Here is a 24,057-nt window from a genome sequence, read left to right on the forward strand (position 1 = left end):
TGTGTGTGTGCGTGCGTGACTGTGTGTGTTGCTCCGTTCACCCCGACACACATTAACAGTTATAAATGGGCTGGCGTGGCGGCAAGGACAGAAAGAGGACATGGCGTCTAAAAATGGATCTGAGAGCAGCAACACGCCAGAGCCTCAAAATACAACGTTTCAATTACAACGCCTCAAAATACAATGTTTCAATTACAACGCCTCAAAATACGTTTCAATTACAACGCCTCAAAATACAACGTTTCAATTACAACGCCTCAAAATTCAACGTTTCAATTACAACACCTCAAAATACAATGTTTCAATTACAACACCTCAAAATACAATGTTTCAATTACAACACCTCAAAATACAATGTTTCAATTACAACGCCTCAAAATACGTTTCAATTACAACACCTCAAAATACAACGTTTCAATTACAACACCTCAAAATACAACGTTTCAATTACAACACCTCAAAATACACGTTTCAATTACAACACCTCAAAATACAACGTTTCAATTACAACGCCTCAACTAAGCTGACTGAGATAAGGACCCTTATTGTTGTCAGTGATAAGAAATTGTTTGTCAACATAGCAGGCGGAGGTTAGAACGCTGCTCACCCATAACCTTGAGTGATGCACAGTCAATACAACACTTGTCAATACATCCAATTCATATTCTCTACGGATGCCTGCCTTTGGCCTTTGTGGGTGACCTTTAGAGGTCAACTTAAGGTCCTTCAATGTTTATTACTAGGGTTATATCATATTATGTCTCAGTATTATTAAGGAGAAAGAGAATACCCAGCTGTCATATACGTGTCCAGTGTGTATGTGTGTGTCCAGTGTGTATATGTGTGTCCAGTGTGTATGTGTGTGTCCAGTGTGTATATGTGTGTCCAGTGTGTATATGTATGTCCAGTGTGTATGTGTGTGTCCAGTGTGTATATGTGTGTCCAGTGTGTATATGTATGTCCAGTGTGTATGTGTGTGTCCAGTGTGTATATGTGTGTCCAGTGTGTATATGTATGTCCAGTGTGTAAAAGTAGATGACGGATGGGATATCCAACATGTAATATATTTAGATTATTCAGAGTCAACATGCTTATTATGCACTATCACTAGATAGACAGTTTTCACTAGATTTGAATATATGTAGATACAGTGTACTGTATTTATTATTGTGGATAATTAAAGTTCATCTTAGCTTATATACAGTGTATCTGTTAATGTGGATTATTAAAGTTCATCTTAGTGTTGATACAGTATCTCTTATTGAGAACAATGTGACAGAGTGGACAGGGAAATAACCAGCGTGATTCCTAACAGAGAAGCTGGGCTGTGTTAATAACAGAGTGAGTGTTAATAACTGTTATTAACAGAGTGAGTGTTGGGCTGTGTTATTAACAGGGTGAGTGTTAATAGCTGTGTTAATAACAGGGTGAGTGTTAATAGCTGTGTTATTAACAGGGTGAGTGTTAATAGCTGTGTTAATAACAGGGTGAGTGTTAATAGCTGTGTTAATAACAGGGTGAGTGTTAATAGCTGTGTTAATAACAGGGTGAGTGTTAATAGCTGTGTTATTAACAGGGTGAGTGTTAATAGCTGTGTTAATAACAGGGTGAGTGTTAATAGCTGTGTTAATAACAGGGTGAGTGTTAATAGCTGTGTTAATAACAGCGTGAGTGTTGGTGTGTGTTCCAGGAGGACGAGGCCGGCGAGGGCCGGTTCAGCTTCGCCGCCTACGGGATGGGACCCGCCTGCCTGCAGGCGAAGGACGGCATGGCCATCAAGGGCAACAACAACAACGCGCCCACCTCCACCGGCCCCCCCGAGAAGACCGTGGAGGAGATGAGGAAGCTGTTCATCGGCCGGGCCAAGAGGATCGACACCGTGTCCCGCGTCGCCTTCCCGCTAGTCTTCCTCATTTTTAACATTTTCTACTGGATCATTTACAAGATCATACGCAGCGAAGACGTCCACAAGCAGTGAGGATCAACACCCTCCAACCCTGACCTGACCCTCGACCCTGTCCCCCTCCAACCCTGACCTGACCCTCGACCCTGTCCCCCTTCAACCCTGACCCTCCAACCCTGACCTGACCCTCGACCCTGTCCCCCTCCAACCCTGACCTGACCCTCGACCCTGTCCCCCTTCAACCCTGACCCTCCAACCCTGACCTGACCCTCGACCCTGTCCCCCTCCAACCCTGACCTGACCCTCGACCCTGTCCCCCTTCAACCCTGACCCTCCAACCCTGACCTGACCCTCGACCCTGTCCCCCTCCAACCCTGACCTGACCCTCGACCCTGTCCCCCTCCAACCCTGACCTGACCCTCCACCCTGCCCCCCTCCAACCCTGACCCTCCACCCTGCCCCCCTCCAACCCTGACCTGACCCTCCACCCTGCCCCCCTCCAACCCTGACCCTCCACCCTGCCCCCCTCCAACCCTGACCCTCCACCCTGCCCCCCTCCAACCCTGACCCTCCACCCTGTCCCCCTCCAACCCTGACCCTCCACCCTGCCCCCCTCCAACCCTGACCCTCCACCCTGTCCCCCTCCAACCCTGACCTGTCCCTCCTCGTCATCAGTGCTCATAGCTTTTGAGGGCATCTCCTTGGCAGAGGAATCCATCAATACCTGTTATGTTCTTCTGTTTTGTTCCAACCCTGGACCAGTGCAATAGCAATGCAGTAAAATGCATGATATATGAATGTGGCAATATATCTACAAAAATAGAAAAATGAAAAAGTAAATACTCAAGACTTTAACGAACTGAACAACTGAGAATTTAAAAAAAAGAAGATGAACAGAAGAGGCTCTTGTAAAGATGTGTTTTTGCAACTTGAAAACGGACACTGCATTATCTGAGGTTGGGAGAGAGTTGTAATATAGTCTATATCTATCATTAAAAAAACATATTTCTTTGAAAAGACAGGCATCGGGAAAGGAGGTATTTTTAAAGGATCTAGGGCCATTTGGTGCTTCCATAGATAAAGTGATGCACGGGCCGCGCGTCCTCTATATCTAAATTAGCTTCAGTGCGTATTACTGTACAAGCACTCGTCAATGCTCCCCCCCCCCAGAGGAAAACCCATCCTGCTGTCAATTACACGACAGAAACTTGGTGAGTGGAGAAGATAGAAAATATATTGTTTATATGTGGCCAATGTGTTCCGCTATCTGTCCTTAACTATGTTATTATGATTGCCTATGTTTTTATGATTAATGTCATTACATGTCAGATCAATGTCCTGTGTAAACATCACATTGCATTTGTGTGCTCTGCAGCTGAGGCTCTCTGGGTCGGGATGGTTTCCATGCTCACATCATCATCATAGCTAAATATATTTATGAATGTGTTTCTTTTCTAAGGTAACTAACTGTGCTATTGAAACTGATAAGACTGAATATTTCACTGCTTCCTGTCATGATACCCAGCACACCAGAACAACACTGTACTTACATTCAATTCATAACTATGTCACCTGATGTACAATATCGATGTTAACATTCATTAATGTAGCTAAACTACCGGTAATTATTATCATTATTCACAGGAGTATAAGCAGACAAAAATGGGAACACAAATTAATATATCATACAGTCTACGGTGTTATGTAGTGATTTGACTTACTTTAAAAAACTGGAATACATACCTAGCTTTTCACCAGGCTTCTCTATGCAATGATTAATATATGCAAATTATTATTTTTTTTTTTTTACCATTTCAGAGTTTTTTTCAGACATCACAGAGCATGCTCAAAGGAGGACACATGCAGACCTTAGATAAGACAGAACTCCTAAACAACGGTTCCCTACTGAGCACCACATATCGCTCGACCCCACGGTTCTCATGATGTTGGTGGGAAGGTTCAGGGGTTCTGCTGGGTTCTGCTGGGTTCTGCTGGGTTCTTCAGTCACAGGGCGTTCAGAGTAGTGTTCACTAAGCCTAACGTGTTGTGAATCCGAGCACGCAGCCTCATACTGGTTCTGTCCAGACGGGCCGAGGCCAGAATGTTCTGGAGCCACACTCACGCGTTCTGACCTCCGTACTGAGGGGGCAGTGCTGCGTCGGTATTGAGTCAAGACTCAGTCACAATAACCACTGCTGTTGTCGAGGAAGTCGTGGAAGTCATTTTGCCAAATTTTGGTTTTATAGTCAAAACCAAAGAAGTGTTTAGTTAACTGGTTCTCATTGCCTTCCTGTCTTGTCATTGCATGTCAGGTGAAAACAACATTCCACATTTTTGTATCAACTACATGTATGCAAAACTATTCACATAGAGGTTCCCTACTACACCTGCATTTGGATCCCCTGCGTTGTGTCAATGTGTGTATTGTGTGGTAGCTAACATGATGAAGATACCATTTCATATCCACACATTCTGCTTGGACCCTGTGTTCTGGTGGGAGTACAGAGCTGCTTGTGATCGGGTCGCTCTGGATCATTAGTTCATCAAAGCCAGAACTCTGCCCTTTAATTCTAGTCATGCGCAGAATCAGGTTCTCCACAATATGAGGGGCTTGATGACATCACAACAGAATAAGGGAGAACGTGGAAGGAAATGATGAAGATCAGATGGTGAACTTGTACATCCTGGTATCTGCTGTTCAGTTGTCTCTTCCTCCTAGCTGAGGTGAGCCCTGACGGATGCGTTAGTGTTTGCAGCTGACTGCTAATGACATGAAGGCTGTTTGTACTGCCTGCCTCCTGCCAGCAGGCTGGCTCTTCAACATGAAGCTGACCAAGTGTGTCATGATCTGCCCCCAAACTATGCATTAATAAAGTTGATAGCAAGAATGTGGTTGAAACTATATTGACCATTTAAGATTGGCAAAGCATTTGAAAGGCTGATGTTTTGCAATGTAGCAATTTGTTGATTCTTTTGTGTGTGTGTGTATTTCACAGTATTTTTTTGAGACCATATTTTTTTGCCATGGATAGGAACTATTTTCATTGACATCAGCTTTGAAAATGCTGCTGTATTGGATTCAGCCACGGTCATTCAATAAAATCATGTGTCTTGTGCCACATACATGGTGTTGAATATGCAACAAACAAGGAATTAAGCATATCATGTACTCATTCAACCACCATGCTATTAATGAATTAATGAATTCATGAATCCTGTAGTCATGGTGTGGAGGTCTCTGTGTAGAGCTGCTCTCTGTATAGCCAACAAGGCCATTCATATGAAGGAACGCATTCTTTACATTCATATGAAGGATAGCATCTTTACAGTGTGACAGTACGGTACGGATCACACTAACCACACAAACATGTTTTGAGAGTTGCTACAATTTATGTTGAGGTATCAAAGTGAACTAGCATGTTATGATTTGTTAATGATTAATGATACCACTGTTTTAGGTTGATTGTATTTCTTATATCACATATCTGGTGTTGGAAATGACTACCACCAAACTGGGTAAGGATACAAAATATAAATTATTGAACAGCTGTAAACAAAAGGGAACGTTTGTTTATTTTATTTTTGCCGTAGTCGGAATGGCCTTCATTTTGGTTGAATTGCTTCTGTAGTATTGGCACAAAGTGCACAAATTAATTTGCTAATTACAGCATCATTATATCCCAGAGTGCACTTCAAAGCAGGAAAAAGCTCAGCAAATCCTTTTTATTTTTCATTGATCTGAAAACACTTAATATTTTGCATGAGTATGAATAATGGCAGATATTTTTGGCTTGTACAAAAACGTGAGCAATTTGAAGAAAAAAGGAATGTACAATTTCTGCTGTATCTGTATATAACTAAATATTTATTGAAATATGTCATAATACTAATTCTAATTACAATTAAAGGTTTTCTGAACAAAATCTCTTACCTGTTTTTGAACATTGTCAAGGTTGTTGGAGTTGGAATATTGGTTTGTGTTCTTCAACTCAAGGATCCGTGTAATCATCAAAAATAATAAAAAATGGCAAAGAAACCCCTGTCCCAGGTTGTATTCATTCTTTCATTCATTCACAAATAGCAGGTTGTATTCACCCTTTCATTCATTCACTGGCAGGGGCCTCTGTAGAGAACTTCACTGTGAGACCAGACCGGCTCGGCTAGAATTCACTTACTGAAGTTTTGTAAATGATAGTTTGTACCATGTTCAACCTGACTTGTTTGAGCAATTTGCAAGTAATATATTTGAGCTCACATTCATGCACATGCAAGCACAAGTACGTACACACGTAGCACACACTAGATCCCAACTAGACAGACATGCATAGCTTCAGTGTAACTTACTAAGTGTGCCTATTCAATTCCATTGTCTTATTTTATTGAACAATGGAGTGTTCTGTGAAAAATAGAGCATCCAAGTGTAAAATAATGTAGACAAGCTTCTCAGACTCAAACATCTATATGCAACATTCATGTAACTCTTAACCCTGGCAACCCAGTAAACGCCGTCCAGCTGATGGTGATGGTGTGGTAATCGAGCTGAGTGCACTACAGCACTGGAAACGCTCTCAGGGGCATTTCTGGGGTAAAAACATCTCAATGCAAGAAACTCTCCTACTCTTAAGTCACTGTTACATTCCTATTAAGATGGTATTACCATAGGGGTAGGGTGAATAAGAATATAACAGTCTGTGTATAACACAGCTGGTAGATGGAACAACACTATACTCTGGGTGTGGGGCATTCAATACACAATACAATGTCCCAATCCAAGGTAGCATAAAAAAGGATTTATTTCTACACAAAACCCAGACAAGCAACAAGCAATGGACAAGACAAGGGGGGGGAGAAAATAAACAACCTCACACTCCTCCGGACACTAACAAAGGGTAGGAGAGGGGGGCAGGGAGAAAGACCATGCGGCGGTGCCACACCACAAACACAGCCCTAAACTTCCCTACCCTTTCTAACCTACCTACTCCACACACACTCTAACTAAATAGGCCTGCCCGGAACCTAACCTACCTGCTACAACAAGTGCACCGCACGCGTCTTACCTAATGTGTATAGACAATGGTTACCTACATGGTGCAAAATGTAGACCCCAGGGTGTCTTACCTAGCCCTTCTCCCTTGACCAAGACGACAAAAGACTAGGGGGGCACGAACCAACAATCAAACTAGGTAAAACAAACCAAAAGTAACAGGCACAAAACAAACATAACAACCCCTCTCCTCCAACTCCTACACAGAACACAGGACACTCTTATAGGAGACAGGGAGACACATGATTGGACAACAAGGAAGGTAGATAATTGAATACAGGTGGGAAATCAATGAGGGACACAAGGACTGCACACACTGAGGGCAACGATGATTGACAGGAGAGGACAAGGCGGGACCAGGAACCACATGCACCACCGCTGGCCAACACCTAGGGGAGACAGGAAGGAAAAACAAACACAAAAACAACACACATCCTTTCCCGTAACAGTCACAATCATTTAACTTCCCTGAATATAATATTCCCGCATGTGGAGGAGTAATGATGTTGACCTGAAAGACGCCGCCACCGTTCTCTGCCTGGTTGAGGTACCAACGTTCTCTGCCTGGTTGAGGAACCGTTCTCTGCCTGGTTGAGGTACCGTTCTCTGCCTGGTTGAGGAACCGTTCTCTGCCTGGTTGAGGAACCGTTCTCTGCCTGGTTGAGGAACCAACGTTCTCTGCCTGGTTGAGGTACCAACGTTCTCTGCCTGGTTGAGGAACCGTTCTTCTCTGCCTGGTTGAGGCACCGTTCTCTGCCTGGTTGAGGCACCGTTCTCTGCCTGGTTGAGGAACCGTTCTCTGCCTGGTTGAGGAACCGTTCTCTGCCTGGTTGAGGTACCAACGCCGCCCCTCCCCCACCACCCCAATATATATATTTTTTTTTTTTGAAGACTAACATGAACAGTCAATGGACACATATTACATTTATTTAAGCATTAAATAAGTTAACTAATGTCTCTATTAACCATTTACTAATGTTATTTATGTTAACTCACCTAACCTTAACTAAGGTATTAACATTAGTAACCTAACCCAAAATAAGCATTAGTATCTCATGAATCCACTCCATCCTCTTATTGCTGGCAGATTGCAAAGCACCTCAACTGACTCAAAGGACACGAGAGTTTAAAACAGTCTATCATGTTTATTAAAGACACAAGTTTAAAAGTCTATCATGTTAATTGAAGACAGGAGTTTAAAACAGTATATCATGTTTATTTAGTTGTCATCAGTCGCTTGTTTATTCCATGATGAAGTGCATGAGTAGAAGGCTACAGGATTTGATACATGCTCAATAAAACCATTCATTCACAACCATGATTCAATGTAGTTAGTAGCCATTTTCAAATAAAACCATACTTGCGTTTGACCTGATAGACGGTGGTAGCAATACACAGGATTGCCCAAGCAGTAAGAACACGTTCCTTTACGAAACAGGGAGAGAACGCGAAAAACAAACTCTGGGTTTTTCCCAATTCAAGTAGTTTTTACCCTTTTTTCTGTTTGTTTCCTCTTACAACACATTCAAGTTCAGGATAGAAAGAAAAACCAGACAGGTGAAAGAAAAACCAGACAGGTGAAAGAAAAACCCAGACAGGTGAAAGAAAAGCCAGACAGGTGAAAGAAAAGCCAGACAGGTGAAAGAAAAGCCAGACAGGTGAAAGAAAAGCCAGACAGGTGAAGGAAAAGCCAGACAGGTGAAGGTGCAGATGGTGTGTTTCAGTAGCAGGTGATGGGGCCTGAAGGATTTCACGTTCTAGAGTCCTGGATACAGGAAACTACAGCAGGGGAGGTGGAAAGACGACCAGGAGAGAGACATCTTGGTATCTAGGTGAAGAGGAGAGAGACATCGTGGTATCTAGGTGAAGAGGAGAGAGACATCGTGGTATCTAGGTGAAGAGGAGAGAGACATCGTGGTGTCTAGGGGGGGAGGAGAGAGACATCTTGGTGACTAGGTGGGGAGGAGACAGCCATCTTGGTGACTAGGTGAGGAGGAGAGAGCCATCTTGGTGACTAGGTGGAGAGGAGAGAGTCATCTTGGTGACTAGGTGGAGAGGAGAGAGTCATCTTGGTGTCTAGGTGGGGAGGAGAGAGCCATCTTGGTGATTAGGTGGGGAGGAGAGAGCCATCTTGGTGACTAGGTGAGGAGGAGAGAGCCATCTTGGTGATTAGGTGGGGAGGAGACAGCCATCTTGGTGATTAGGTGGGGAGGAGAGAGCCATCTTGGTGACTAGGTGAGGAGGAGAGAGCCATCTTGGTGTCTAGGTGAGGAGGAGAGAGTCATCTTGGTGTCTAGGTGAGGAGGAGAGAGCCATCTTGGTGATTAGGTGGGGAGGAGAGAGCCATCTTGGTGATTAGGTGGGGAGGAGAGCCATCTTGGTGATTAGGTGGGGAGGAGAGCCATCTTGGTGACTAGGTGGGGAGGAGAGAGCCATCTTGGTGATTAGGTGGGGAGGAGAGAGCCATCTTGGTGACTAGGTGAGGAGGAGAGCCATCTTGGTGACTAGGTGAGGAGGAGAGCCATCTTGGTGACTAGGTGGAGAGGAGAGAGCCATCTTGGTGATTAGGTGGGGAGGAGAGCCATCTTGGTGATTAGGTGGGGAGGAGAGCCATCTTGGTGACTAGGTGGGGAGGAGAGAGCCATCTTGGTGACTAGGTGGAGAGGAGAGAGCCATCTTGGTGACTAGGTGGGGAGGAGAGAGCCATCTTGGTGACTAGGTGGAGAGGAGAGAGCCATCTTGGTGTCTAGGTGGGGAGGAGAGAGCCATCTTGGTGATTAGGTGGGGAGGAGAGAGCCATCTTGGTGACTAGGTGAGGAGGAGAGCCATCTTGGTGATTAGGTGGGGAGGAGACAGCCATCTTGGTGACTAGGTGAGGAGGAGAGAGCCATCTTGGTGACTAGGTGAGGAGGAGAGAGCCATCTTGGTGACTAGGTGGAGAGGAGAGAGTCATCTTGGTGTCTAGGTGGGGAGGAGAGAGCCATCTTGTTGATTAGGTGGGGAGGAGAGCCATCTTGGTGACTAGGTGGGGAGGAGAGAGCCATCTTGGTGACTAGGTGAGGAGGAGAGAGCCATCTTGGTGACTAGGTGGGGAGGAGAGAGCCATCTTGGTGATTAGGTGGGGAGGAGAGAGCCATCTTGGTGACTAGGTGAGGAGGAGAGAGCCATCTTGGTGTCTAGGTGAGGAGGAGAGAGTCATCTTGGTGTCTAGGTGAGGAGGAGAGAGCCATCTTGGTGATTAGGTGGGGAGGAGAGAGCCATCTTGGTGATTAGGTGGGGAGGAGAGCCATCTTGGTGATTAGGTGGGGAGGAGAGCCATCTTGGTGACTAGGTGGGGAGGAGAGAGCCATCTTGGTGATTAGGTGGGGAGGAGAGAGCCATCTTGGTGACTAGGTGAGGAGGAGAGCCATCTTGGTGACTAGGTGAGGAGGAGAGCCATCTTGGTGACTAGGTGGAGAGGAGAGAGCCATCTTGGTGATTAGGTGGGGAGGAGAGCCATCTTGGTGATTAGGTGGGGAGGAGAGCCATCTTGGTGACTAGGTGGGGAGGAGAGAGCCATCTTGGTGACTAGGTGGAGAGGAGAGAGCCATCTTGGTGACTAGGTGGGGAGGAGAGAGCCATCTTGGTGACTAGGTGGAGAGGAGAGAGCCATCTTGGTGATTAGGTGGGGAGGAGAGCCATCTTGGTGACTAGGTGGGGAGGAGAGAGCCATCTTGGTGACTAGGTGGGGAGGAGAGAGCCATCTTGGTGACTAGGTGGGGAGGAGAGAGCCATCTTGGTGACTAGGTGGGGAGGAGAGAGCCATCTTGGTGACTAGGTGGAGAGGAGAGCCATCTTGGTGACTAGGTGGTGTAAGGAACTGACGTAGCTTCAGGAGGGCGTTTGTCTTCACTGGCGTGGTCCCCCGTAGCGCCCCTCACTGGGCCCACCGCCACGTCCAGAGCCAAAGCTGGGCTTCTGTGCCATACCCCCCCTGGGAGGGGGTCCCCTAGGCCCCCCTATCCTCTCCCGGGGCCCCCCAGGGCCACCCGGACCTCGAGGCCGAATGTCTCGGCGGTCTCCTTCCCGCGCAGAGCGGGTTTTCTTCTCCTCCACGTTCAGACGCACGTCACCTCTGAACTTGATAGGCTGAGGGAGAGCAGAGCGTCAGTAAGAGGCAGTAGAACGTACGATGCACTAATCTAACTGAAATAGAACATCACTCTTTCACAACTTAAGGTGTCAGGGTTTGTGCCTGAGGTTTGAGTGGACCAATCACGTTCCCTGTTGTGTGTATGAGGTTTGAGTGGACCAATCACGTACCCTGTTGTTGAGGATCTTCTGAACAGGCTCAGCATCATCAAAGACCACGAATCCAAAGTTGGGCAGCTTGCCACCGCTGTTGATCCTCAACTCAATCACCGTCCCATACTCTGGAAGAGGAACCAATAATAACATGTTCATATGTTAATCACTGAACCATACTCTGGAAGAGGAACCAATAATAACATGTTCATATGTTAATCACTGAACCATACTCTGGAAGAACCAATAATAATCACTGTACCATACTCTGGAAGAACCAATAATAATCACTGTACCATACTCTGGGAGAAGAACCAATAATAATCACTGTACCATACTCTGGGAGAAGAACCAATAATAATCACTGTACCATACTCTGGAAGAACCAATAATAATCACTGTACCATACTCTGGAAGAACCAATAATATTCACTGTACCATACTCTGGGAGAAGAACCAATAATAATCACTGTACCATACTCTGGAAGAACCAATAATAATCACTGTACCATACTCTGGGAGAAGAACCAATAATAATCACTGTACCATACTCTGGAAGAACCAATAATAATCAATCACTGTACCATACTCTGGAAGAACCAATAATAATCACTGTACCATACTCTGGAAGAACCAATAATAATCACTGTACCATACTCTGGAAGAACCAATAATAATCACTGTACCATACTCTGGAAGAGGAATCAATAACAATCTGTTGATGATGACTCGTTAAACAGTATTAAGAGACTAAATAAGCTCTTCAAACATGTGGCACAGACATAATTGTCAAAATTGTTCTGATTTAATTTCCCTAAGGAGGGGAAGCATCTCACCAGCCATGAGCCTGAGATCATCACGCCTGCTCAGTATCACCACGGCAACAGGGCAGACAGCTGCACAGCTGTGTCACCGTTTCCTCACGGTGATCCTAATATGAGGCCTACACCGCATGGATACAGTTATATACCGTTAATAAATTGAGTGACTTACGTTCAAAGAATTCCTTGAGCTCTCCCTTGTCCACATCATGAGGGACGTTCCCAACGAAGAGCTGGTGGCTGTCTGGGTACCGGACCACGCGGCGCACCTCCGCCTCCCCCTCGCCTTCCCGCACTGACACACACACAGCTGGGTCACACCTACACATCCTAATATCTACATATCTATACATCAAACAGCTGGGTCACATCTACATATCTATACATCTACACATCTACACATCTATACACCTCCGCCTCCCCCTCGCCTTCCCGCACTGACACACACACAGCTGGGTCACATCTACACATCTATACATCTATACATCAAACAGCTGGGTCACACCTACACATCTACATATCTACATATCTACATATCTACATATCTATACATCAAACAGCTGGGTCACACCTACACATCTATACATCTATACATCTACACATCTATACATCTACACATCTACACATCTACATATCTATACATCAAACAGCTGGGTCACATCTACACATCTACACATCTATACATCAAACAGCTGGGTCACATCTACATATCTACATATCTATACATAAAGGTCATGGGTAACGTGACCTCCTCAAATTATATAGAATTATCACCACAGCTTTAGGAGGTGTTCTAGGGGGAACAGCTTTAGGAGGTGTTCTAGGGGGAACAGCTTTAGGGTGTGTTCTAGGGGGAACAGCTTTAGGAGGTGTTCTAGGGAGAACAGCTTTAGGAGGTGTTCTAGGGGGAACAGCTTTAGGAGGTGTTCTAGGGAGAACAGCTTTAGGGTGTGTTCTAGGGAGAACAGCTTTAGGAGATGTTCTAGGGGGAACAGCTTTAGGAGGTGTTCTAGGGGGAACAGCTTTAGGGTGTGTTCTAGGGAGAACAGCTTTAGGAGGTGTTCTAGGGAGAACAGCTTTAGGAGGTGTTCTAGGGGAACAGCTTTAGGGTGTGTTCTAGGGGGAACAGCTTTAGGAGGTGTTCTAGGGGGAACAGCTTTAGGAGGTGTTCTAGGGGAAACAGCTTTAGGAGGTGTTCTAGGGAGAACAGCTTTAGGAGGTGTTCTAGGGGAAACAGCTTTAGGAGGTGTTCTAGGGAGAACAGCTTTAGGAGGTGTTCTAGGGGGAACAGCTTTAGGAGGTGTTCTAGGGAGAACAGCTTTAGGAGGTGTTCTAGGGAGAACAGCTTTAGGAGGTGTTCTAGGGAGAACAGCTTTAGGAGGTGTTCTAGGGGGAACAGCTGTAGGAGGTGTTCTAGGGGGAACAGCTTTAGGAGGTGTTCTAGGGGGAACAGCTTTAGGAGGTGTATTGTATGTAGACTAATTAATTTAATCCATTTTAGAATAAGGCTGTAACAAAATAAAGTGAGGTCTGGGGTCTGGATACTCAGTGAGGTCTGGATGTGTTACCTGGTCTGGGGTCTGAATACTCAGGGAGGTCTGGATGTGGTACCTGGTCTGGATGTGGTACCTGGTCTGGGTGTGTTACCTGGTCTGGGTGTGTTACCTGGTCTGGGTGTGTTACCTGGTCTGGGTGTGTTACCTGGTCTGGGTCCTCGGTGGACAGGCAGAGCTCCTCCAGGCCGCTGCTCCCGGATCCTCTGGTCCCGCTGGGTTCTCTGGGCTGCTGATTGGGCTTCTGCCTTCACCTCCACCCTGGACTAAACACACACACACAGACCTGCTTTCACCTCCACCCTGGACTAAACACACACACACCTGCTTTACCCTCCACCCTGGACTACACACACACACACACCTGCTTTCACCTCCACCCTGGACTAAACACACACAACACAGACCTGCTTTCACCCTGGACTAAACACACACACACAGACCTGCCTTCACCTCCACCCTGGACTACACACACACACACAGACCTGCTTTCACCTCCACCCTGGACTAAACACACACACACACACCTGCTTTCACCTCCACCCTGGACTAAACACACACACACAGACCTGCTTTCACCTCCACCCTGGACTAAACACACACACACACACCTGCTTTCACCTCCACCCTGGACTAAACACACACACACAGACCTGCCTTCACCTCCACCCTGGACTACACACACACACACAGACCTGCTTTCACCTCCACCCTGGACTAAACACACACACACACACCTGCTTTCACCTCCACCCTGGACTAAACACACACACACAGACCTGCTTTCACCTCCACCCTGGACTAAACACACACACACACACACCTGCTTTCACCTCCACCCTGGACTAAACACACACACACACACACCTGCTTTCACCTCCACCCTGGACTAAACACACACACACACACCTGCCTTCACCTCCACCCTGGACTAAACACACACACACAGACCTGCTTTCACCCTGGACTACACACACACACACAGACCTGCTTTCACCCTGGACTACACACACACACAGACCTGCCTTCACCTCCACCCTGGACTAAACACACACACACACAGACCTGCCTTCACCTCCACCCTGGACTAAACACACACACACAGACCTGCTTTCACCTCCACCCTGGACTAAACACACACACACACACCTGCCTTCACCCTGGACTAAACACACACACACAGACCTGCCTTCACGTGTACATCAGAGGAGTACATAAACACAGACCTTCCTTCACCTCTACATTAGACTAGAGTACACTGCATGGATGTGTTACCTGGTCTGGGTGCGCTACCTGGTCTGGGTTAGGGTTAGGGTTAGTGTATGGATGTGTTACCTGGTCTGGGTGTGTAACCTGGTCTGGGTTAGGGTTAGGGTTAGTGTATGGATGTGTTACCTGGTCTGGGTGTGTTACCTGGTCTGGGTTAGGGTTAGGGTTAGTGTATGGATGTGTTACCTGGTCTGGGTGTGTTACCTGGTCTGGGTTAGGGTTAGTGTATGGATGTGTTACCTGGTCTGGGTGCGCTGCGTCCCACATCCCGGGACTATAACGTTTGTTCGTAAAAACATTCTTAATAACCTCATCTCTGGCTAAGTTTGGCGGTCATATATACAACTATACCTGATGAAATGTTTTCATAAATACAAACATTAAAATATAAAGAGAAAATAATTGCTCAGAGCTCGTATGGAGGCGTTGCGGTGCTATCACCATGGTAACATAGGGGGACGTACCGGTGGCGATGGGGTGACCTTGACGACATGAGGGGGTATTCCTGAGATGGGGAGCTGCCCGCTGGGAGGGAGGTTCTTACTGGTCACCGACGCCCAGGAGAACGGCTGCAAGGACAAGCAGGAGTTTACACCGTTTTAATAACAGTAATCAAAACACTAATATACATATTAGTTGAAATGTGCTCTTCAAGGTACTCAAAACATCAAATACATGAAAAATAAATACTATTCAAAGAAAATCGATCATTTCTGTGCTATTCGTGCAAAATTTGTAAAAAATGATTCAAATCTAATCAAATATTTGTAATGATCAGTGCACATTGGAGGGGGAACCTAAAACGTTGAAGGTCTTGATCTGACGTCCGTTTAGTTCATGGTAATGTGTAACCCTAGCCCTCGTGCAGAGCCCTACCCGATTCTCCTCTGGCGCGGCGGGCGCCACGTCGGCCGGTGAGGGAGGGGCGTCGGGGCATTTCTCCGCCAGCTCCTCTACGTGTGGCTCTGGCTCCATGTCCAGCTCCTGCTTCGACTCCTCCACCACCTCTGGCTCCACCTCCTTCTCGGGCTCGGGTTCAGGCTCCGGGGTGACCGTGGCGACCTCCTCCTCCTCCTCCTCCTCCGGTACCGTCGGCCCAGGGCTGAAACAAGCGCCGACACACCTCCAATATCAACTCACACCTCCAATATCAACTCACACCTCCAATATCAACTCACACCTCGTCATTATAAACACACACCTCCAATATCAACACACCTCGTCATTATAAACACACACCTCCAATATCAACTCACACCTCGTCATTATAAACACACACCTCCAATATCAACTCACACCTCGTCATTATAAACACACACCTCCAATATCAACTCAAATCTATTTTCTGCCGTGAAACGGTTGTTTTCATCAATCTGTCTGAATCGCTAGTTGTGCTTCCATAGAGCGAGGGCTTGTTGTGGTTTTCACATGCCTCTGTAATATGATCTTTAGAAACGTCTTTAGAAACGACATAAAGCTTCCCCACTTGCTCCAGCACACATGCGCACAGCTTGGCACAGCAGACTGGCTATTCTCCGTCTGTAGGCTACACTCACGGCTCACATTCTCTACTCTACGATCGGCTGCTTGGTGCCTGGAATATTGTGTGCAATATGCCTGAATATTTATCAGATTTTGAGGATATAGAAGATGACTTAGAATATGATGGACGCCGATCGTAGCGTAGAGAATGTGTACTTGTACACAGGTATTGTAGATGGTGTGTTCTATAGAGGGTCATACCAAGGTGTCTGGTTGGGTGGGGGGTTAGGGTCATACCAAGTTGTCTGGTTAGGTGGGGGGTCAGGGTCATACCAAGGTGTCTGTTCGTAGAAAGCAGCGGTCTGGTCGTCAGGTGAAGGCTCTCGCTCCTCCATCTCCTCAACCTCGTCCTCAGACTCTGCTTTGAAAAACAGAAAAACACATTTACTTATTTCGATGTTGACACACTGAGGGAATATTTAATAGAACAACTGATATGAAAAAATGACATTAATAATAATAATAATAATTATAAATTTATTTGTAATGCACATTACATTTCAGTAAAATCTCAGTGCTGCAGATGTCAGAAGTTATAAAACACAGTAAATTAGTAAGTCCTGGACACCTCACCTTCGGCGGGCTCGGAGTCAGAGTCTCCAAACACCTCGTCTTGGTAGCGGAACACGTCATTATGAACGTAGAACTTGTTTGCAACAGTGCCCTAAAAATGTCATGACACAAAATACACAGACTTTCAGACTTTCAGAGTTCTCAGTGTTCAGAGCGTGAATTTGCTCAGAATTCTGGTCGATAGCTCATTCAAATTCAAGATATGATCACAACCCATCTACAAGGTAAGTGAATAGTCACTGTCTCCAGTTCATATAATAGCACTATAATATATTAGCTAGCCGATAGGGAATGAACTTAGCAGGAGGAATGTTTGGAGGCGGGGCACCAGGCCGTGGGTGTTCCCAGCGGAGCAGCTCACCTCAGGAGCCAGAACAAAGGTCTGCATGAACTTGCGCATGGGCTGCATGTTGTTGGAGAGCTCCCCCATCACCTGGACCACCACGCCCTCGTTCAGGGTGGCGTGGGCGTCCACGTGCCGGATCTTGGTGTGGCAGTCGCGGAAGCTTAGTGCCATTACTTTCTTATGGATCTCCTGGTGGCCACAAAGAAACACACGCTGCATATAAACAGGTACGGCTGCGCAGTTAAGCGTTAGTGATCCTGGCCTCTGCAATATACTACTGTAATGGCAAAAGGCTGAGATGAATGCATTCCTTTGGGCAGCCAGCTGCCTTAAAATCACACTCCGTCCCAATATTGGTATCAGACGATATTCGCCTTGTTTAGTCATCAGCCCATCGGCAAATAGAATGAGGCCGATGTTCCTGTTGTGTCACATTAAAGGTCGTTTCATAATCTGCATGATTTTTTGTGCTCATTCAGAGATAGCGTGGTGAAGGGTCGAAAGACTTTAAAATAGTTGTTATTTTTATAATGAAGATGTTGTTATTTTTATAATGAAGATGTCTGTTTCCCTGGCACAAAAGGGGAATAAATAACAAAAACAAAATAAACAAACAAATCGTGAAAAGGACATTTAAATATGAAAAGTTACGAGATTAAAGCTTTTATAATTGTGATTACATATCAGACAAAGTTTTTTTTCTTCTAGTGGCATTCTGAGCAACGTTTGGAGATTCTACTACTTACAGATTGGCCGTACACAGCTTCAACTGGTTTACCATGGCTGTCCAAGCCTCCATGCACATAAGACGAGTTCTTCCCATAGAACCTGGTAGAAATATGAGTATTAGCATGACTATATGGCAGTGTTCACTTCCAACCTCCTCAAATATACACAAACATGGCCATCAACATTATTCATTTTGACTATGAAATTCAATAACCCAAATAAACTCATTGCCTTCCTACCCATAACCCATCTGCATGAATACATTTTCTTCACCTCAAGAAAAATAGGATTCAGACCAATTGGACTTTAAGTGTCATATTTGAGCAGATTGTGATTTAATGATCTGCTTATAATGTACCAGTAACCTACTGATCTGCTTATAATGTACCAGTATTTCTAACGTTAGTCTGAGGGAGACCGTGGGAGTCGGGTCAGCTGTCAAACTAAATCAAACTCGCATGCAGCACAAAAGACGCTTGTTTTTCTTGCTGAATCATCTAGTCCACAGTGTCCATCTACTTCAGATGCCCCCATGTTTAGCAGTGTTTCCCATAGCCTACATTAGGGCTGGGCGCTTTGAAGATATAGTCTCCTCAACTGCGCATTTGAACGCGTGTGAATAGGCTGCGCATTTGAACGCGTGTGTGAATAGGCTGCGCATTTGAACGCGTGTGTGAATAGGCTGCGCATTTGAACGTGTGTGAATAGGCTGTGCATTTGAAAGTGTGTGTGAATAGGCTGCGCATTTGAACGCGTGTGTGAATAGGCTGCGCATTTGAACGCGTGTGTGAATAGGCTGCGCATTTGAACGCGTGTGTGAATAGGCTGCGCATTTGAAAGCGTGTGTGAATAGGCTGCGCATTTGAACGCGTGTGTGAATAGGCTGCGCATTTGAACGCGTGTGTGAATAGGCTGCGCATTTGAACGCGTGTGTGAATAGGCTGCGCATTTGAACGCGTGTGAATAGGCTGCGCATTTGAACGCGTGTGAATAGGCTGCGCATTTGAACGCGTGTGTGAATAGGCTGTCACTGAAGCATTTTCGCAGCTCAATCTGTCTATGGGAGAGAAAAAAAATTCCTTCGGATATCTTAGTTCATACAAGAAGATGGATCTAGGACAGCAGTTGTGTGTTGTGATATTCCGTTTGGTAAATGCAGGTGATTGCTGGCGCACAGTAGGCTAGGCGCACAACGGAGGGGGGATTCCCTGTCTTCCCTCCGCTGTATCAGTCTGAAGTCTCCTTTTACTGCACAACTAACAGCTCCAGTAATAAACTAGATCTAAAACCAGTGTCCTTTTTAAATCACAAGGCAGGTGAATTGTCTAGTTATTAGGTTATTAGTTAATAGCCCACCAGCGCATCTTGACAGTGGAGCAAAAAACGACTGCTCAACTTCAAGAATCTCAGTCGACTTAAACGTCCAAAATTAAACCTAAAAATCCCCTCTGCGGATTGATCTACACATCTACAACAGTCGCTTCAATACAAGTCAATGGATTTCATAAAATGATCAATAAAACCCTACAGGATTCATACTTTGCAGCGAATTTGATGTCAGAACACCAAACTTCTTGTCTTTGAAATCGAGAGTTTAACATGTTTTTTGAATGATTTTTCAAGGTGCCCACCCACATCCATTGTATGACCAAAACGGTGGTAGAGCAATTATCAGACTTTCTAAAGTGCTAGTTTTGTCAACGTTTTGATCTGAACCATTGTATATGATCATAAGTAACCTTAAAACAGGGCTAAACATGCATGTTCCCTTTACTACTCCTTTAAAGGCCGCCTGACCCGGGCCAGGTCTCAGAACCTCTGCTCACCTGTGCAGGTAGTCGGGGGCCTGGTTGAGGAGGGTGTAATACTGTGCTCACCTGTGCAGGTAGTCGGGGGCCTGGTTGAGGAGGGTGTAATACTGTGCTCACCTGTGCAGGTAGTCGGGGGCCTGGTTGAGGAGGGTGTAATACTGTGCTCACCTGTGCAGGTAGTCGGGGGCCTGGTTGAGGAGGGTGTAATACTGTGCTCACCTGTGCAGGTAGTCGGGGGCCTGGTTGAGGAGGGTGTGCTCACCTGTGCAGGTAGTCGGGGGCCTGGTTGAGGAGGGTGTAATACTGTGCTCACCTGTGCAGGTAGTCGGGGGCCTGGTTGAGGAGGGTGTAATACTGTCGGACAAACTCCCGCCCGACAAGCTGGGCACTTGGCTTCTCCATCACCATGTCTTTGGTCAGCTGGACAGATCTGAACACATGAGGAATGTGTGTTACAGGGTGTTGACCCTAATGAGAACTACCCCACGCCTAACCCTAACCCTAACTACCCCACGCCTAACCCTAACCCTAACTACCCCACGCCTAACCCTAACCCTAACTACCCCACGCCTAACCCTAACCCTAACTACCCCACGCCTAACCCTAACCCTAACTACCCCACGCCTAACCCTAACTACCCCACGCCTAACCCTAACCCTAACTACCCCACGCCTAACCCTAACCCTAACACTAACCCTAACTACCCCACGCCTAACCTTAACCCTAACTACCCCACGCCTAACCCTAACCCTAACTACCCCACGCCTAACCCTAACTACCCCACCCCTAACCCTAACTACCCCACGCCTAACCCTAACCCTAACTACCCCACGCCTAACCCTAACTACCCCACGCCTAACCCTAACTACCCCACGCCTAACCCTAACCCTAACTACCCCACGCCTAACCCTAACCCTAACCCTAACTACCCCACGCCTAACCTTAACCCTAACTACCCCACGCCTAACCCTAACCCTAACTACCCCACGCCTAACCCTAACTACCCCACGCCTAACCCTAACCCTAACTACCCCACGCCTAACCCTAACTACCCCACGCCTAACCCTAACTACCCCACGCCTAACCCTAACCCTAACTACCCCACGCCTAACCCTAACCCTAACTACCCCACGCCTAACCCTAACACTAACTACCCCACGCCTAACCCTAACCCCACGCCTAACCCTAACCCTAACTACCCCACGCCTAACCCTGACCCTAACGTTAGAGAATATAGCATGAATGGACGGAGAGATAACCTTAGCAAGATTGACTAGTAGTTTGATTGACTAGTAGTTAGATTGACTAGTAGTTAGATTGACTAGTAGTTAGATTGACTAGTAGTTAGATTGACTAGTAGTGAGCCTAACTGGGAACAATTTGTCATCCGAACGTTAAACAAATGTCTAAATCAATGTGCCCCCCCCCAGCACTAGAGCACTAGAGCACAGCCCCCCCCCCCCCCCCAGCACTAGAGCACCCCCCCCAGCACTAGAGCACAGCCCCCGCCCCCCCCCCAGCACTAGAGCACAGCCCCCCCCCCAGCACTAGAGCACAGCCCCCGCCCCCCCCCCCCCCAGCACTAGAGCACAGCCCCCCCCCAGCACTAGAGCACAGCCCCCCCCCCCCAGCACTAGAGCACCCCCCCCCCAGCACTAGAGCACCCCCCCCCAGCACTAGAGCACAGCCCCCCCCCCCAACACTAGAGCACCCCCCCCAGCACTAGAGCACAGCCCCCCCCCCCCCAGCACTAGAGCACCCCCCCCCCAGCACTAGAGCACAGCCCCCCCCCCCCCAGCACTAGAGCACTCCCCCCCCCCCAGCACTAGAGCACAGCCCCCCCCCCCAGCACTAGAGCACAGCCCCCCCCCCCCAGCACTAGAGCACAGCCCCCCCCCCAGCACTAGAGCACTAGAGCAGCTGGTCAGAAACAATACCGCGTTAGGTAACAGAGGGCAGAGCATGGCTCACCAACACGTGTCTGGAGCTAGCAGCGAGCTAGCCGGGTCCTAGTAGCTAGCCAGGTCCTAGTAGCTATGCTAGCTGGGTCCTAGTAGCTAGCCGTGTCCTAGTAGCTATGCTAGCTGGGTCCTAGTAGCTAGCTGGGTCCTAGTAGCTATGCTAGCTGGGTCCTAGTAGCTATGCTAGCCGGGTCCTAGTAGCTATGCTAGCCGGGTCCTAGTAGCTATGCTAGCCGGGTCCTAGTAGCTATGCTAGCCGGGTCCTAGTAGCTAGCTGGGTCCTAGTAGCTAGCCGGGTCCTAGTAGCTAGCTGGGTCCTAGTAGCTATGCTAGCTGGGTCCTAGTAGCTATGCTAGCCGGGTCCTAGTAGCTATGCTAGCTGGGTCCTAGTAGCTATGCTAGCTGGGTCCTAGTAGCTATGCTAGCCGGGTCCTAGTAGCTATGCTAGCCGGGTCCTAGTAGCTATGCTAGCCGGGTCCTAGTAGCTATGCTAGCCGGGTCCTAGTAGCTATGCTAGCCGTGTCCTAGTAGCTATGCTAGCCGGGTCCTAGTAGCTATGCTAGCCGGGTCCTAGTAGCTATGCTAGCCGGGTCCTAGTAGCTAGCCGGGTCCTAGTAGCTAGCCGGGTCCTAGTAGCTAGCCGGGTCCTAGTAGCTATGCTAGCCGTGTCCTAGTAGCTATGCTAGCCGTGTCCTAGTAGCTATGCTAGCCGGGTCCTAGTAGCTAGCCGGGTCCTAGTAGCTATGCTAGCCGGGTCCTAGTAGCTAGCCGGGTCCTAGTAGCTAGCCGTGTCCTAGTAGCTATGCTAGCCGTGTCCTAGTAGCTATGCTAGCTGGGTCCTAGTAGCTAGCCGGGTCCTAGTAGCTATGCTAGCCGGGTCCTAGTAGCTAGCCGGGTCCTAGTAGCTAGCTATGCTAGCTGTGTTCTAGTAGCTATGCTAGCCGTGCTAGTGTGTTCTAGTAGCTGTGCTAGCCGTGCTAGCTGGCTCAGATCTAGTCTCAGATCAGATCTAGTCTCAGCAGCACAACGTCGAGATGCAAGTCAAAGGAAACATGGTGGAGGACTCAGATACTCAACTAGCTGAGCAGTTAGCTCACAACCCTGCCCATGTGAATGACTAGGCTAGCTAAGCTAGCACTAACACACCATGCCTAGCTAAGCTAGCACTAACACACCATGCCTAGCTAAGCTAGCACTAACACACCATGCCTAGCTAAGCTAGCACTAACACACCATGCCTAGCTAAGCTAGCACTAACACACCATGCCTAGCTAAGCTAGCACTAACACACCATGCCCAGCTAAGCACTAACACACCATGCCCAGCTAAGCTAGCACTAACACATGAGACTGGGAACCGTTAGCTCAGTTAGCATCGTTAGCTTCTCTAGCTCTGATCAGAGAGCTTAGTTCACTGCTTCATCTAAGCGATCAGATGATCTAACCCGTCCAGCTAGTTGATATAACCAGACACAATCTACCATGGAGCAATCATGAACTTACCAGAAGTCACTGGTTGAAATGGTTTATGAAGAGAAGAGTTGTGAGAGAAAAGCCCCTCCGGCCGGGCTGAGAGAGAGAAGCTGCGTGGACGGGCTGGTCTCTGCGCATGCGCGGCTCGCCTGGTCCCGGTGTGACTGCGGGTCCACCCACCATGCTACACCCACCATGCTACACACACACAACCAACCATGCTACACCAACACAACCGGGCATGACCGTCTGCAACGAACCAATCATTTTGCAGGAGCATAAAATAATCCACCAACCACGTCCTGTTACTCTGAGAATCCCAGACTACAGCCAATCGTTGTGGACCATGCATTTACCCGACCCCGCCCCCTGTACATGGGTGCACGAATTATGCACCTGCATGTTTCATCCACCTGAGGGCGACATAACCCAACCCTCTCCTGATGGCGGCATAACCCAGCCCTCTCCTGATGGCAGGGGCCAGAAGCCGATGTCTTTCTTCTTCAGCAAATTCCCACATAATTTATTGCATGTTTGGATTTGCCAACTGATGTTACAGGGCCATGACTCACTGATGTTCCGATGCACCTCCACCATAACCCCACTCCCATCCACCCCATGCAGCAGAAAGCAAACATGTTATAACATTATGTCTTGGAATGACATTGATCAACAGTGAGAAGAACTGATTGTCCAGTCATTCACCAGTGTTAACCATAGTTGGTGCCCATTTTGCTAGAAATTCCGAT

General features: G+C 47.3%; 2 protein-coding genes across 9 annotated transcripts in view; one reads left to right on the top strand and one right to left on the bottom strand.

Moving 5' to 3' along the window:
* glra1 (glycine receptor, alpha 1) overlaps positions 1-1,978 on the top strand; it is a gene marked incomplete at both ends in the record, with an annotated part of 61,938 nt that extends 59,960 nt beyond the window's left edge. For 5 of the 7 annotated variants that reach the window (XM_084459359.1, XM_084459362.1, XM_084459361.1 and 2 more), the window contains one exon: positions 1,691-1,978. In XM_084459359.1, coding sequence (XP_084315485.1) covers positions 1,691-1,978 — 288 coding nt within the window. Of the gene's footprint in view, positions 1-1,666 lie in introns of all 7 variants that reach the window. The other 2 variants (XM_084459360.1, XM_084459364.1) reach the window with 1 other exon arrangement.
* Positions 1,979-10,637: 8,659 nt separating this feature from the next.
* g3bp1 (GTPase activating protein (SH3 domain) binding protein 1) lies at positions 10,638-23,411 on the bottom strand. Of its 2 annotated transcripts, none has more exons than XM_084459647.1 (12): positions 23,339-23,411; positions 20,189-20,305; positions 18,082-18,163; positions 17,351-17,524; positions 16,990-17,080; positions 16,690-16,774; positions 15,751-15,976; positions 15,339-15,443; positions 13,754-13,871; positions 12,225-12,347; positions 11,250-11,359; positions 10,638-11,075 (listed from the first exon to the last, which is right to left on the bottom strand). In XM_084459647.1, the coding sequence occupies exons 2-12, from the start codon at positions 20,281-20,283 to the stop codon at positions 10,836-10,838; spliced, it is 1,449 nt and encodes a 482-aa protein (XP_084315773.1). In that variant the 5' UTR covers positions 20,284-20,305; positions 23,339-23,411; the 3' UTR covers positions 10,638-10,835. The 2 variants fall into 2 exon arrangements, with proteins under 2 accessions (XP_084315773.1, XP_084315772.1); XM_084459646.1 differs by having other exon boundaries at positions 16,690-16,777.
* Between the last annotated feature and the right edge of the window lie 646 nt (positions 23,412-24,057).

This window comes from Borostomias antarcticus, assembly GCF_949987555.1.
Source record: "Borostomias antarcticus genome assembly, chromosome: 28".
Lineage (NCBI taxonomy): Eukaryota > Metazoa > Chordata > Actinopteri > Stomiiformes > Stomiidae > Borostomias > Borostomias antarcticus.

Bases quoted from the DNA above. Each gene is read 5' to 3' on its own strand.
- g3bp1 (XM_084459646.1), bottom strand. From the start codon at position 20,283: ATGGTGATGGAGAAGCCAAGTGCCCAGCTTGTCGGGCGGGAGTTTGTC. The intron at 17,081-17,350 runs GTGAGCTGCTCC...TGACATTTTTAG, and splicing joins CCTTTGTTCTGGCTCCTGAG to GGCACTGTTGCAAACAAGTT. The intron at 13,872-15,338 runs GTACGTCCCCCT...GTGTGTGTTTAG, and splicing joins AGGTCACCCCATCGCCACCG to TCCAGGGTGGAGGTGAAGGC.